This window comes from Mytilus edulis, chromosome 5 (genome assembly GCF_963676685.1).
Source record: "Mytilus edulis chromosome 5, xbMytEdul2.2, whole genome shotgun sequence".
In the NCBI taxonomy this organism is placed as follows: Eukaryota; Metazoa; Mollusca; class Bivalvia; order Mytilida; family Mytilidae; genus Mytilus; species Mytilus edulis.
In genome coordinates, this window is record NC_092348.1 from 36189874 (window position 1) to 36206945 (window position 17072).

At 31.6% G+C, this 17072-nt stretch overlaps 1 protein-coding gene across 1 annotated transcript in view; it reads left to right on the forward strand.

The window, feature by feature from the left end:
* The first annotated feature begins 3557 nt into the window (after positions 1 to 3557).
* The window catches only part of LOC139523561 (putative epidermal cell surface receptor), a 33501-nt gene continuing 19986 nt past the window's right edge, over positions 3558 to 17072 (forward strand). The window contains exon 1 of the mRNA XM_071317681.1: positions 3558 to 3821. Coding sequence (XP_071173782.1) covers positions 3713 to 3821 — 109 coding nt within the window. The 5' untranslated portion in view covers positions 3558 to 3712. The remainder of the gene's footprint in view (positions 3822 to 17072) is intronic.

Below are 17072 nucleotides of genomic sequence, written 5' to 3' on the forward strand. Positions count from 1 at the left end.
AACGTGCATTTGACAATAAGTGGTACCGTCTCCGTATGAATGACAACTGGTAAGAACAAATTTGAAATTATTTCCACCATAAAAAAAGATGGGCGAAAGATACCAGATGGACATTCAAACTCACAAATTAAAAATAGACTGACAACCCCATGTCTAGAAAAAAGACACAAAACACAACAGAAAATACGAACCCAACCAAAAGCTCGGAATAATCTCAGGATCCGGAAGTGTCAGCAGATCCTGATCCTTATGTGGCATCCTTCGTGATGCACGTGTTATAAGTGTAATGACCCGGTAATAAGTCTAGTTTAGTCAGTCATATTCGTGAAAAGGAAACAGGATTGTAGCTACGACAATAGGAACATATATACTATCATCTGTGAAACGGATAATTCATAACTGTGAACTTAAATGTAAAGAACATAATAAAACGTTTGAATAGTTCAAAGACAATAAAATTCAGTGGAAAATGTTTCCATTGGACTATCATTAGGTTATCTGTTGACTTTGGTTTCCATAAACAATATATAATTATTCTACATTTGTAACACATGTTATGGACTTAGATAAGTTATATTTATGTTGAGAGCATCAGCCATCGACAATGTGGAAACCAATAATCAAATTAAACAATGAAATATATATCTGGTTTTATGGGCCATTTTTTCTTATATTTCGTTACATCAGTACCGGAATTTCCAGATAGTGTAGTGTCATGAAATTAGATTACAAATAAAAAAAAACAGAATACAGAAGATGGAAAACGAACACATACAAAACCAAAAGAGAAAGGGATTCATGTAGATATGAACTTTGAGAAAATTAATGATTTGTAGAACATGATGACTGTTACAATAAGCAACATCTCTGGAAAAATAATATTTTTTTATAACACTGAACAGTACAGAAGACTAATAATTTGTAGACGTTGAATCTATAAAACAAGGTGATGACGACTTCAATGTTATGCATGCACTATTTATCAATACAGAAATATGCATATAACATGACGCAATGCACCCACTGATTCGATCTAAAAAGGACGAAGTAAATGTAGAACAGTTCGTAAAAAATACTTGTTAAAACAATAAATAAGAAACCAACTATGCAGATTGAAAATCAGAAAATCACCATACTCACAATACACTTCAAACAAGTCATAACGTAAATATATTCGTTTAGGGGCCAACGGACGAACGTCTCCGGGTGCGGGAATTTCTCGCTGCATTGAAGACCTATTGGTGACCTATTGGTGACCAATTGGTGACCTATTGGTGACCTTTTGCTGTTGTCTGTACTATGGTCGAGTTGTTGTCTTTATGACACATTCCTCATTTCCATTCTTAATTTTATATTTTTGAATACTTCGATGCCAACATAAAATCGTAATGAAATCAAGATGGTTCGCGAGGGGAGTTACTGTTCAACTCCTAGGACCTGTCGTAAAAATTGCTGATGCATCAGTAACATTCTGGGTGTCTTGAGAAAGAGAAGACAGATTGTGCGTATCACCGATAGGAAAGATTTTGATAATTTGTGAAAAATCCTCTGTGAGGGTTCACCAAATCAAAATGCGCCAGTGAAGTTTCCAACTAAACCATTCCGCATTTCTTGCTAGCAACAACCAACTTAAATAACTGAGGGAGAAGATCAGTATGTCGGTGTAAAGTCAGAATGTATCATAAAAAGACGACGACTTTCCTTACAGTCTCTTTATGTCTTAGATTGTGCAAAAAAAAATAAGTTACATCATTCATCAAATATATCATTACTTATGAAGTGAGGTTTTCTTTGTCCCTAAGAAGCATCTTATGTGGAAATCAAAGTCTATTCCTGTGACTGAATTCTTTTGTGTAAAATGGCTACAAATTTGGTGAGGGTTTAGCACTTACAAACATTTTAAATCCCGCCAACATTGTTTTCACATTTTGTCAAGCCAGTAACTACACAGATCTAGAGCTACATTCGAGATGCCTAATTCAATGATTTTTCAATACAGTCCTAAAATAATCGCCAGTGTAAGTAAATTATTTATTTTTCAATGAAATATTTTAGGACGATCTAGAACTTACTGTGTGAAAGAGTACCCATTTTAATGAACCATCTATTTAACGTCATATATCAGCTCAGATTAAACGTATTTATTTCTAGGATCATTCGCAATTCTATTAATACCTAATTAAAAAAAAAAAAAATTTTTTTAACTTAACATCAGGCTTGCTTCATTTAAGGAACAAAGAGAAACTATCCCACAATACACTTGCGTCTATTAACAGTAAGTTCCAATAAAGTCATAACTCCAATTAGTTGCCTGTTGGAGAAATTATTTCTGGAAGAAATATAAGAAGTTAGCAAATTGAATATCCTTTAACTTTACTTTTCGCTATATAGATGATGTTCTCTCACTTAATAATTCAAAATTTGGTGACTATGTTGAACGCATCTGTCCCATCGAATTAGAGATAAAGGATACAACAAATACAGTTGAGTCCGCCTCATATCTTTACTTACTTCTAGAAATTGACATTTGCGGGGGGGGGGGGGGGGGGGGGGTCGAATGAAAACAAAACTTTACATAAAGAAGATAATTTCAACAATTTAGCAACGCTTGCATACGGATTATGTATCTTCCAATTTACACGATATTACGGGGCTTGTATTTCCTATCATGGTTTTCTTGATAGAGGATTGTTGCTCACAAGGAATCTTTTAAACCAATAGTTGCAGTTGAAATCGTCCCTTCGTAAACTGTACGGACGAGTTGTTGGGCCGTTATGGTGTATTGTTTCACAGATCTGGTGCAAGAAAATTGGTACCGTTAATTTTATTATATCAGATACGTTCCTTATATCGTAACTACAAACCCCTTCCATTTTCACGAATGTGTCTTACCGACTATAACACTAATTACCGGTTTTGTAATACAATTAGCAACACGACGGGTGCCATATATGGAGCAGGATCTGTTTGACATCCCGGAGCACTTGAGATGACCACCAGTTTTTGGTGGGGTTCGTGTTGCATAGTCTTTAGTTTTATATATTGTGTCTTTTGAACTATTATTTCTATTTTGTATAAATGGCGTTGTCAGTTTATTTTCGATCTGTGAATTTACATGACTGTCCCTCTGACATCTTTCGCCCCTCGTCCACTTATTTATTTAAAAATTTCTTCAAGATATTTCAGACAGGTTGAGATATTTTGATATCTCTATCGGCATTTTGAACAAATCGACGACTTGCGAAGATATTTAGTGGAATTTGGTTAATAAGAAATATATATACATAAGAATACTTTTATTTATTTCGCAACTGACCTTTTATTTTTTTATATATATATTACATTCTGAAATATTTGAAGCAGCAGTAATATAACAAATGGTATTTACTTATTACGTAATTTATGTAATGTGTTCTTCTTGCCAAAGTTAGAATAATTCCGTTACGTAAGACAAGATAACTTATCTTCTGTCCTACGTTTCCGGGTTCAACAGATTTTTTTGGATGACCAATCACATGTATACAATTTTCAACAATTCTATAGTACCGTATAGGTGTTGATTCATTTAAATTTCTGACCTCTCTGTTCATTTCGTCTACACTATAACCCTGAAATTTAAAACTTTGTCGAATGGAATCATTTACGTGGGCAAGAGAATAAAAGGCACTGGTATATTCAGGCTAACCAGTATTTCGTTTTTGTAAAGCAAAGGATGAACATCACTAAGGCTTTGATAATTTGCACCGTCGCTCTCTTCCAGACGGTGACACTTTCGATTGCAGCAGTTCAGACAACAGTTGCTACGATGTCAAATCCACAAGGTAATTATTGTAAATATAAGTTCGTTTTTTTTGTTTTTTTTCGGTATAAATAGTTTATCCAACGCAATCATAGGTTTGAACGTAGTTTTCAATTTAGACTCGTTTATATTTCATTGTATAATATATTTAACTTTAAGGGGGCTCGCGGGTCTAAATCAATTTTTTTATTTGATATAGGAATTCTCTATATTTTTCTATAAATGAACTCTATCTTATACTTAATAGAAAAATGAAATAAAAATATTGAGTCACCGTTCATTTACGCTCACAATCTGCCTTCGAAAGAAGCATGCATTTTTGTTAATGTCCCTTTGTTCTGTTGAACTAATAGGAAAAATAGCGGTAATATCGAAATAAAAAAAGAACTAAATTAAAGAAATCGCTTAGATTTTACAATTATTTAGTTTATGTGCTGCTTATTCGAAAACAACAATAAAAAATATAGGTCACCGTTGAGTTAAAAAAAAAGATATTTCAACTTTAATGCCAAAAATGGCATTTTTACACCAAAGGGAGATAGTTTGGAGCTTTTTCAGTGATATCTACATTTTAAAAGTGACCTGGGGCCAACACAAATTGATTTTTTGGAATTATATTTTTACCATATGATAAAGTAACAATTATTAAAGGTAATAACTAAAATTTGTAATGAAAAATTAATGTTTGATATTTTTCAGAAAATCTTATACCCGCAAGCCTCCTTAAACACTTCATTATCATGAAAAACTTATTCTTTTATCTGTCGTGTTCAAGTTGCAAATTTGTACATGTTGTAACATGTACAAAATATTGAACTTGCTATACATTATACATTGTACAATGGAAACATACAAGATAAAACATAGTACTGCTTAAAAATCGCTTTCATTGAAACTTTTTTTCAAATAAAGATATGTCGCTAGGATATTGAAGTACATGTTATTTACCTCAATAATATTTTTTTTATCATTTTCTTTATTTTATTATTTTTTTATCATTTTCTGTATTTTATTATTTATGTTAGTCATGTTTTGTACTCTTTTTTTTTACATTCAATTGCCAGATGAATAGTTTTTATAACTTCTCTATACATGTTCAAAAACGCATGCAGTCAACAAACACTATTCAGTATTTTAGTCTGATTAATTATAATTGTGAGTGTACACTTTTAAGGAAATAGTAAAATACTTGCACAAAGTTGACACTTCAGATAGCCAAGAATATATTTAAAAACGAAATCCTTCATATATCTAGGAACATTTCTCTACAAACAATACCCTGATTTCAAAGAGGATAGATATTTGAAACATCAAAATGACATTCGTCTAATGCAGTGATGTTATAAGTTATCATTATTGTATACCTTTCTTCAATGTCAGTGGTAAGTATTGCGACCAAATAGTCTCTATTTATACCAAGATTACAATAAAAATTGTTCTTTCTTTCCATACTTAAACTTTCAATAAGAAATTATGTATCCTACTTTTTAAATTTGGCAATAAATGTGCATAGCCCTTTTGATGCTATTTGATTAAAAATTATACAATCACGACATGAAAGACACTCGGCTTATCTTTATTTTCATATTCAATTTGAATATCCCACATTTTTATGATATATACCATTCACTAACAAAGATATGTTGACTTTACTACTTAGTGATAAGTTCAAACTGTATAACAAAAAAAATTAAAATACTCATTTAAAAATTTACTGAAGTTCTGTTATAAGTCCTACGAATGCCCGAACTCAAGGTTTGAATATGTACTATTTAATACATTTAAATTTAATTTTAATCCTTTGGTGTTTTCTAGTAAATATTTTTACAACAGTCGTGTGGTTCTTTGGTTTGTCTTAATATATCAGTATAATTCAAGAGCTTGTTTTGCAGTAGTTGTCGTTGGTTCATGTCTGTCATATTTTACTTCATAAATTATTTTGTGGTAAATTAGAAGTATTCTGATTCAGATCGGTTAACAACTTTCATGCTGAGTTGTTTTATTTCTCACTATAGTTTTTGCACTAAAGAAGCCCGTATGGACGCGTCTAATTACTTACTACCACTTTATTTTTTACTCTTGTAGATAGATGTCTCATTGTCAATCATATAACATCTCCTCATTTGAAAATGAATGTTCAGTTTAATGTTCCATAACAATATTTAAGAGCATAACCACCCACAATTTACACCCTTAGACTCTGATTACAGCATTTATATAATGTGAAGCTTGATGTTTTTATGTTACAGAAAACAGTTCTGTTCCAACGTCAACAACAAATTATATAACAGAACAGCCGTGTTTTGACAAATTAAAAAACTGTGGGGACTATGGAAACGATTCATGTTTAGGAATATTTCATATATGGGCTCTTGACAATTGTCAAAGACACTGTGGATTATGTAAGTAAATATGTAATGGATTAACAAAAGGATGGGTTTGGGTGGTGGTTGAAATTGTATGTAAAAAAAATGAAATACAAATGAAATGACAAAAAAACATGTCCATTTGTAGATATTTCTTTCACGGTCTTTGACATGAATATATCTTATTAGAGAATCTTAGAGGTTTTGGTTAATGCTTTGTTCCAACATCTTTAATTGATACCTACACCATTGTTTGAATATCCGTTTGGTTTTGTTGTTTTTGTGTATTTGATTTTCATGATCCATCACCCAAAATTCAGTATTTAGTATAAACTTTGTGCACAGTTTTATGTTTACCGCCTTAGATAAAAAAAAAAGAATAGTAGTTTTTTTTTATCATGAATATAATCATATATAAAGATAAACTGTAAACAGTAAAAATGTTCATCAAATTAAGATCAACAAAGAAGCCAAACGTCCAAATTTGACAATTGACCAATTAATGAATTGTTGTCATTTAAAGGCAATGTTATATAACTTGTTCATCCTGATTGTTTACTTTGAAAAAATCTTCTTCTCTGAAACTACTGAAGCAAGGTAAACTAATTAACGCTGAATGATCTTTAAAGTGTGTCTTTTATATTATGTTTCTAAAGGTTTTTGGATTATTTTTCTAAAACGAAGGTATTTCAGCAATGCAACAATGCGTTTGAGGTTTCATCAGAATAAGATCAACCTTTGCTGAAATTATCAGACCAACACTAGTTTTTTAGTTTATTGCCTCTGAATTTATAATCATGATAATGTTAAGGACATCTTAATTGATTTATCTTGAATATTATTATAGATAAAGATAAACTGTAAACAGTAAAAATATTCAGGAAAGTAAGATCTACAAATACATTTAATGAACTCATCATAGTTAAATGTTCAAAATTGTCAATTAATCCCTTAAAGAGTGTTTGCCTTTTTAAGGTAATTTTACAAAATTTGTTCATCATGTTTGTTTCTTTCAAACATCTTCTCTAAAACTATCCAATAAAATTGAGAATGGAAATGGGGAATGTGTCAAAGAGACAACAACCCGACCAAATAAAAAACAACAGCAGAGGGTCACCAACAGGTCTTCAATGTAGCGAGAAATTCCCGCAACCGGAGGCGTCCTTCAGCTGGCCCCTAAACAAATATATACTAGTCCAGTGATAATGAACGCCATACTAATTTCCAAATTGTACACAAGAAACTGAAATTAAAATAATACAAGACCAACAAAGGCCAGAGGCTCCTGACTTGGGACAGGCGCAAAAATGAGGCGGGGTAAAACATGCCTGTGAGATCTCAACCCTCCCCCTATACCTCTAACCAATGTAGAAAAGTAAACTCATAACAATACGCACATTAAAATTCAGCTCAAGAGAATCCGAGTCTGATGTCAGAAGATGTAACCAAAGAAAATAAACAAAATGACAATAATACATAAATAACAACAGACTACTAGCAGTTAACTGACATGCCAGCTCCAGACCTCAATTAAACTGACTGATAGATTATGATTTCATCATATGAACATCAGGCACAATCCTTCCCGTTAGGAGTTTAGTATCATACCATCATAACATATATGAGAAGAACATAACCCGTGTCATGCCAACAACTGTTTTAAGAATAAATGTGTTTAGTTCCGATGCAAAGACCTTATCAGTGACTCAATATTAACGCCAAAATATGCAATCTTTAATGACTTGACAACAGTATCGTAATTATATCCCTTCTTAGTAAGTCTATTCAAAGGTTTTGTAAGTTTCTGAGGTGAATACTGACACCTTTGTGCTTTATAAAGAATATTTCCATAAAAATTTGGATGTGAAATACCTGAACGTATTAGAAGTCTGCATGTTGAGCTATATTTACGAATGATGTCTTTATACCGATGATAAAATTTAGTAAATGTTTTGACTAGTTTGTGATATCGAAAACCCTGGTGTAATGATTTTTCAGTAATACATAAATTTCTCTCGTTAAAATCTAAAACATTGTTACATACACGAGCGAATCTTACAAGTTGAGATATATAAACACCGTAAGATGGTGACAAGGGAACGTCACCATCTAAAAACGGATAATTAATGATAGGAAATGAAAAATCATCCCTTTTATCATAAATTTTAGTATTCAGCTTTCCGTTAATGATATAGATATCAAGATCGAGAAAAGGGCAGTGGTCATTCTTAGTATTAGCTTTATTTAAAGTAAGTTCAACAGGATAAATTTCATTAATATACATACTGAAGTCGTCATTATTGAAATCCAAAATATCATCCAAATATCTAAAAGTATTATTAAATTTGTTTATCAGATGTTGTTTCGATGGGTCTTTGCTTATTTTTGTCATAAATTGTGACAAGCATATATAGCCAAATATTATTGAAACTACAAGAAGTGTGCATTTTATGTTTTATTTTATTGTTCGTCAATAAACATGGTAACATAATAAAACATCAATATAAACATGAGGGTAAAACGCAATTTTGATAAACAAACAAATTGTTTGCTGTGTTTGGTTATTTATCTTGATTATCATAAAACAAAATAGGGCGACAGTGTAAATCGTAAACATGTTCAGCAAAGTAAGGTCTACAAATAACTGAATCTGGACTTTCTACGCTGCTTTGTGACCACACTTATTAAAAATGCACTAATAACGGAATAGCAAACGACAAGCTTTGATGATTTTTTCCTTTAAAAATGTCCTGTACCAAGTCAGGAATATGGCCATTGTTATATTATAGTTCGTTTCTGTGTGTGTTTCACTTTAACGTTGCGTCGTTTGTTTTCTCTTATTTTTGAGTGTAAATTGACATTGCGATAAGACGTGTCACGGTACTTGTCTATCCCAAATTCATGTATTTGGTTTTGATGTTATATTTGTTATTCTCGTGGGATTTTGTCTGATGCTTGGTCCGTTTCTGTGTGTGTTAGTTACATTGTAGTGTTGTGTCGTTGTTCTCCTCTTATATTTTTGCGTTTCCGTCAGTTTTAGTTTGTTACCCCGATTTTGTTTTTTGTCCATGGATTTATGAGTTTGAACAGCGGTATACTACTGTTGCCTTTATTTGATGAACATTTTACATTAAAAACTTCAGTTGAGCAATTCAGGCTTTTGAGAGCCTCTCGTTTACAATTATATGACAGAGAGATAAATGATTGAAGGATGTCACAGGCTGATCTTCTTTAAAATATTTCATTATTCATTTATACTATGCAATGGGTTTTTCATAGTAAATTTGTATTCATTGAACATCGCGTTGGATGTATAAAAATAAAAAAATTTCTAATGCATTTTTTTAAATATTTTTTTAGGCGAAGCTATATAGGACTTTCCTTGTAAATTTTCCTAATACCCCCTCTCAAGGAGTTGAGGATATGTTCGAATCACTTGTCTATTCCTTCTGTCCATCAGTCTGTTAGTCAATCAATGATCGATTTTTTATTATGTGAGCACCGTTAAATTCTATCAGAATATTTTTCCATTTTAACTGATACTCTGAGTATTTGAAACTGATATTTTCTACCTACATGCGGAACAAGGGGTTTTTAATAATAAGTTGGCAGATACACCACAATAATTAGTTGTATTGATTGTGTCTGTGTTTTTTTTAAATCTGTCAAACACCAATTTCCTGTGTACCAATACCTTAAGTTTCGAAGGGGATACGCTAAGGAGATAACATATGTAACTTATCGTATTGTCTTGAATTAAGCCCAACAATGTCTGAACTTGATTTTGGCGCTTAATATATTTAATATATTAAATATATATTAAACATACCGTATCAAAATAATTATTATTTGTTTAGTTTTACGAGTTTGTAATTAACTGTTGAAAAAAAATCTTTTACAGGTAATACAACTAAAGGATGTCATGACAACGAACCAACAATATGTAGCTCCATTTGTACAGATGCTACATACAAAGCTTATGTTGAAGTCAATTGTCGAAAGACATGTTACCTGTGTCCAGGTAGTCACTTTATATATCTATAGCTAGGGCTCTTCTAACTAATTGGGTTTACCCTTGAATAGTTATGTAATCTATCTGCTTGTATGTCTGGCAGTCAGCATGTCTATGTCCTACAATTGCTAAAAATCGTATCAAACAATTTATAATAATGTTATGAATAATCTTAATCTATACTATTAAACGAGAAGACCTCATTTTGTGTGTCGCTTCTCTTCCTTCCACAATAAATCAATCATCATGCCTCTGTGTCCTATAGGTAACATGCATAGTCGCATTTGTCATCCATTCTTATGATTATTCAGATTGAGTTATTTTGGGAGAAAAACGACAAAAAAAGGAGTCCGGATATGATTCCGTCATCAGACTGTCTTTTAGTCATAGATAAGACTTCCAGTTTGAAACATGCACAAATACAACCAATCGTATGATAGATAACAGAAATGAAAAATAGATGACCCAATCAGAGCGTTCTCCATATCATGGTGTTTAGATCGCAAGAACCACAACTATTATACCTCCTTCGAGAGGACAAATATTTTTCGCGTTTATCTACATGTAAACTACGATTATACTACTTTAATATATAGAGACTCTCTGTATTCTGTCTACTGTTTTTTTTTAAATGTTTACTATTTAAGGGGTCATACCAGATGCATATATATTAACATAAGTAAAACATGTGACACAAGTACAACCAATCGTACAGTGTTCTCCATATCATGGTGTTTAGATCGCAAGAATCACAACTATTATACCTCCTTAGAGAAGACAACTATTTTTCGCGTTTATCTACATGTAAACTACGATTATACTACTTTAATATATAGAGACTCTCTGTATTCTGTCTATTGTTTTTTTTTTTTTAAATGTTTACTATTTAAGGGGTCATACCAGATGCATATATATTAACATAAGTAAAACATGTGACACAAGTACAACCAATCGTACAGTGTTCTCCATATCATGGTGTTTAGATCGCAAGAATCACAACTATTATACCTCCTTAGAGAAGACAACTATTTTTCACGTTATCTTCATGTAAACTACGATTATACTACTTTAATATATAGATACTCTCTGTATTCTGTTAGGGATTTTCTATGTTAGTATAGAAAGTTCCTGATTCTGTTTACTGTTTTCCTTAAAATGTTTACTATTTAAGGGGTCATACCACTTGCATATATATATTAAAATAAGTACAACATGCTCAACTTCATCTAAAACTACCTCGACCAAAAACTTTTACCTGAAGTGGGACAGACGGACGAGACGGACGGACGAGACGGACGGACGGACGACCGAACAAACGAACGCACGGATGCACAGACTAGAAAACATTATGCCCATAATTGGTCATAAAAATTTATTGTTGAAAGGGAAAATAGTGATTTGGCAAAAATGAAAGTAAGGAAGAGATTAGCGGAAAGCGGGACCTTTTTGGGGGCGTCGGGATCGGGTGTTTTTAAGCTCGGGATTTTGGGATTGATCCTTACGGGATCCGGGAATATATTTTTCGATTTCGGGATTTCATGGTTTTAATCCTGGGATTTCGGGATAGTCTTAGTCGGTATTAGTCATTTATACATGATTCAAATCCTACCATTGGCATGTTGATAAGGCTCTAAAAAAAAAGCACTGATGGATTTTCATAGAAGCATATTTTTTAGACTAATAATGGTCTATAGATAAGCAGTTACATTTATTTCATGTTTGAAACGGTGCAAATTTTTAATTTGATTTGACTTTTACCAAAAGAAGCATTGTAGCAATGGAGAAGAATAATTGTGGTCGTATGCCAGAAACAAGAATATAATTGAATTTAACAGAAAGGAAACAAATATCGGACTTTGGAAAAACGGAGAGGGCTTTTGATACCTTTTATGTAATACTCCATACATAATATCTTTTACAAAAAAATCATCCTACAACAGTTCACAAGCTGTATATACCCGCGGGTGTGTTCTAGTACTTATTAAAAAAGAGAGGAGAAAGATAACAAAGGATAAAGAAAATGATGAAAGATAAACAAACTCATTAGTCTAAAGTCGGAAATAAACTGACAGCGTAATGATAAAAAAAAATAACAAACTACCATATACAAAACACAACAACGAAAACCAAGAACTGGGAAACACGAACCCCATCAAAGCCTGGAGTGATTTTAGATACTCCGGAAGGTTAAGTAGTAAGTGGCACCCGCCATGCTGCTCATGTTAGTACAAACCCGGTGATTAATATTATTCGAGAGGTTACGTTTGGTGAACATGGGACGTAATTGTAGCTTCAGGTATATACTAAACATATCTATAAAGGGAGATTCCTTTTCTTTCTTTTTTTTTAAATATTGGCACGATTTTTGTATAATGTTAAACGTTTGGTTTTGTTGATGAAAAAATCGAAACATTTAGAATCATAATTTTGTTCTTGAATTTAGGCAACTTTGTATATAGTTGATGATCTGCTATTCAAAATTGATTCTGGATGTCATGATTTTTGTCGAGTCTGCTATTTTTGTCACAGAAAGTTCGACATAGGGATAGTGATTCGGCGGCGACGGCGGCGGCGTTAGCTTACTTCTTAAAAGCTTTATATTTAAGAAGAGGTGGAAGAACGGGATGCTTCATACTTTGTATATAAATGCCTCATGATACGAAGTTTCCGTCTGTCACGTGTCCATTGTCCTTGACCTCATTTTCACGGTTCAGTTACCAGTTTAAAAAATGTATGCATTTGTAATGTTAAGTTCTCTCTTATTATGAGTAATAGGATAATTATATTTGGTATGTGCGTACCATGCAAGGTCTTCGTGTCCGTCAAAGAACTTTCACTTGACCTTGACCTCATTTAATGGATCAGTGAACAAGGTTAACTTTATGTGGTCAAGTCCATATCTCAGATACTATAAGCAATAGGTCTAGTATTTTCCGTGTATAGAAGGACTGTAAGGTATATGACCAACAGGTAGGTGTCATCTGACCTTGACTTTATTTTTATGGTTAAGCTGTAATAGTTAAATTTTTGTGCTTTGGTCTGTTTTTCCTTATACTTTATGCAATAGGTCTACTATATTAAGTGTATGGAATGATTGTTAGGTGTTCATGTCTAGCTGGTAGATGTCACCTGACCATAACCTCATTTTCATGGGTCAGTAGTCAAAGTTAAGTTTTTGAGTCTTGGTCTTTTTTTCTAATACTAAATGCAATAGGTAAACTATTTGGTGTATGGAAATATTTTATGATGCAGATGTCAGTCTCGCAGGTTTTATTTGATATTGACCTTATTTTAACGGTCCATAGTTCAATGTTAAGTTTTGGTGTTTTAGTCTATTTTTCTCAATTTATAAGTAATAGGTCAACTATTTTTGTTGTATGGAAGAATTGTAAACTGTACATGTCTGACTGGCTTGGTTCACCTGACCGTGAAACGATTTCCATGGTTCATTGGTTCTTTGTTAAGTCTGCTTCTTAGAAACTATAAGCAATTATAGGTCAACTGTATTAAGTATTTTTGAATGATTGTAAGATGTAATTGTATTTTTATTTGGGTTTATATGACCATGACTTGATTTTCTTGAATCATGTTGATTTTATTTGATAGTTTTAGTACAGCTCTATATTTAAGACTATCAACATAATATCAATGATTAGTAAAAAAGGCAAGACATTTCAGCGTGTGCACTCTTGTTATAGTAGATTAGGGAAGGTATTTAACCTTAAAGACTTGACTTAGTTTTATCTAAAAAAAAATTGTCAGTGCTATGATCTTGTTGTTAGAAAAATCAAAGAATAAAAAAAATGCAGTAACCAATTTCAATAGTTTTGAGGCACAATAGCCATTCCAAAAAAAAAGAATGTTCTAAACTTCGACCACAAATTTTGATTTAGGTTATAATATGTCATTCAAAAAAGATTCATTTCGTCAATATTTGGTTTTTGTGATAAATTCTGTGGGTGCTTATTGGCTAGTAATTGTTAGTTTTACTTAAAAGTATGCAAATATTTAGAACCGATATATTATGCTTGGATTTCAATGAAGATTGTCTGCCCTATTTGTGTTCGAAAATTGTTTTGTTGAAAAATTAGACCGTTATTATTTGAATTTAAATGTTTCGCATATCGACAGTCTTGGTCTTGTATAGACGATGATATCACGTGTAGGTTATTTGTTTTTCTTATTTTTGTTGGCTGTATATTTAACTGTAAATGCTCACAAACATTTTATTTAAACTTTTTTCTCATAGGCAATCATACAAAATCTCATTATTTAATACCGTATATAGTTTGTAATAATAGATGTCAAAAAGTATAAAAATTTAATTAATATATTAAACGTAATGTTATTGAGAATTGAAACGGTGGATATTTTTAAGATACAAAAACTCGATAAAGACAGAAAACACCCTCGGGTCATAATTATATTTCTTCAACGTTTGCGGAGGCAGTTATTTAAAAGTCCCTCAACAATGGTTTGCACCAGTTTATTAAAATGGACGCTTCACCTTATTCCGAAAGTCTTACACTGGAAAGAGGTTTCCGACTCGGGACAGGCGAAAAAAAAGAAGAAGAGAAGACACATTTTTTTTCTTTTTTGTAAAGATGAACATTTTTCTCTACAAAAAATACCCTGTTTTCATAGTAGAGGATAGTTTGAAACATCAAAATGACATTCGTCTAATGCAGTGATGTTATAAGTTATCATTATTGTATAACTTTTGTCAATGTCAGTAGTAAGTAATGTGACCAAACAGTCTCTATTTATACCAAGATTACAATAAAAATCGTCCTTTCTTTCCATACTTAAACCTTCACTAAGAAATTATGTATCCTACTTTTAAAATTTGGAAATAAATGTCCATAGCCCTTCTGATGCTATTTGATTAAAAATAATACAAACACGAAATGGTAGACACTCGGCTTATCTTTATTTTCACTTTTTTCAATTTGAATATCCCAAATTTTCATGATATACGCCATTCACAAAGCTCTGTCGACTTTTCTACTGAGTGATAAGTACAAAACTGTATAACAAAAAAAAAGAAACTTCAAGTTCTACAAATTTAAAGAAAAAATACTCATTTAAAAAATTACTGACGTTCTGTAATGAATCCTACAATTGCGTGAAATTCGGTTTCATATATATTTTTTAAATTTTGAATATGTACCATTGAAAACGTTTAAATTTAAATTAATCCTTTAGTGGTTTCTAGCAGATATTGTCACAACAATCGTGTGGTTTCTTTGTTTTATCTTTATATATCAGTCTATATCAAGAGCCTGTATTGCAGTAGTTATCGTTGGTTCATGTCTGTCATATCTTACTTCATAAGTTATTTTGTGGTAAATTAGAAGTTTTCTTGTTTAGATCGGTTAACAACGTTCATGCTGAGTTGTTTTATATCTCACTATAGTTGTTGCACTAAAGAAGCCCGTACGGACGCTTCTAATTACTTACTACCACTTTATTTTAACTCTTGTAGATAGTTGTCTTATTGTCAATCATATAACTTCTCCTCATTTGAAAATAAATGTTAAGTTTAATGTTCCATAACAATATTTAAGAGCATAACCACCCACAATGTTCACCCTTAGACTCTGATTATAGCATTTATATAATGTGAAGTTTGATTTTTTTAAGTTACAGATTACAGTTCTGTTCCAAAGTTAACAACAAATTATATCGCAGAACCGTCGTGTTTTGACAAATTAAATAACTGTGGGGACTATGGAAACGATGCGTGTTTAGGAATATTTCATTCATGGGCTCTTGAAAATTGCCAAAGACACTGTGGAATGTGTAAGTACAAACGTATTGGAACAAAAGAGTGGGTTTAGGTGGTGGTTGATATTCTATTTAAAAAAAAAAACGAATAGAAATGAAATTAATAAGAACCATGTCCATTTGTAGATATTCCTTTGACATGAATATATCTTATTAGAGAATCTTAGAGGTTTAATTGATATCTACACCATTGTTTGAATATCCGTTTGGTTTTGTTGTTTTTGTGTATTTTATTTTTAATGATCCATCACCCAAAATTCAGTATTTAGTATAAACTTTGTACATAGTTTTATGTTTACCGCCTTAGATAAAAAAAAAAAATAGTAGTTTTTTTTTATTATCATGAATATAATCATATATAAAGATAAACTGTAAACAGTAAAAATGTTCATCAAATTAAGATCAACAAAGAAGCCAAACGTCCAAATTTGACAATTGACCAATTAATGAATTGTAGTCATTTAAAGGCAATGTTATACAACTTGCTCATCCTGATTGTTTACTTTGAAAAAATCTTCTTCTCTGAAACTACTGAAGCAAGGTAAGCTAATTAACGCTGAATGATCTTTAAAGTGTGTCTTTTATATTATGTTTCTAAAGGTTTTTGGATTATTTTTCTAAAACGAAGGTATTTCAGCAATGCAACAATGCGTTTGAGTCTTCATCAGAATAAGATCAACTTTTGCTGAAATTATCAGACCAACACCAGTTTTTTAGTTTATTGCCTCTGAATTTATAATGTTAAGGACATCTTAATTTTTTTATCTTGAATATTATTATAGATAAAGATAAACTGTAAACAGTAAAAATATTCAGTAAAGTAAGATCTACAAATAAATTTAATGAACTCATCATAGTTAAATGTTCAAAATTGTCAATTAATCCCTTAAAGAGTTTTTGCCTTTTTAAGGTAATTTTACAAAATTTGTTCATCATGTTTGTTTCTTTCAAACATCTTCTCTAAAACTATCCAAGCATATATAGCCAAATATTATTGAAACTACAAGAAGTGTGCATTTTATGTTTTATTTTATTGTTCGTCAATAAACATGGTAACATAATAAAACATCAATATAAACATGAGGGTAAAACGCAATTTTGATAAACA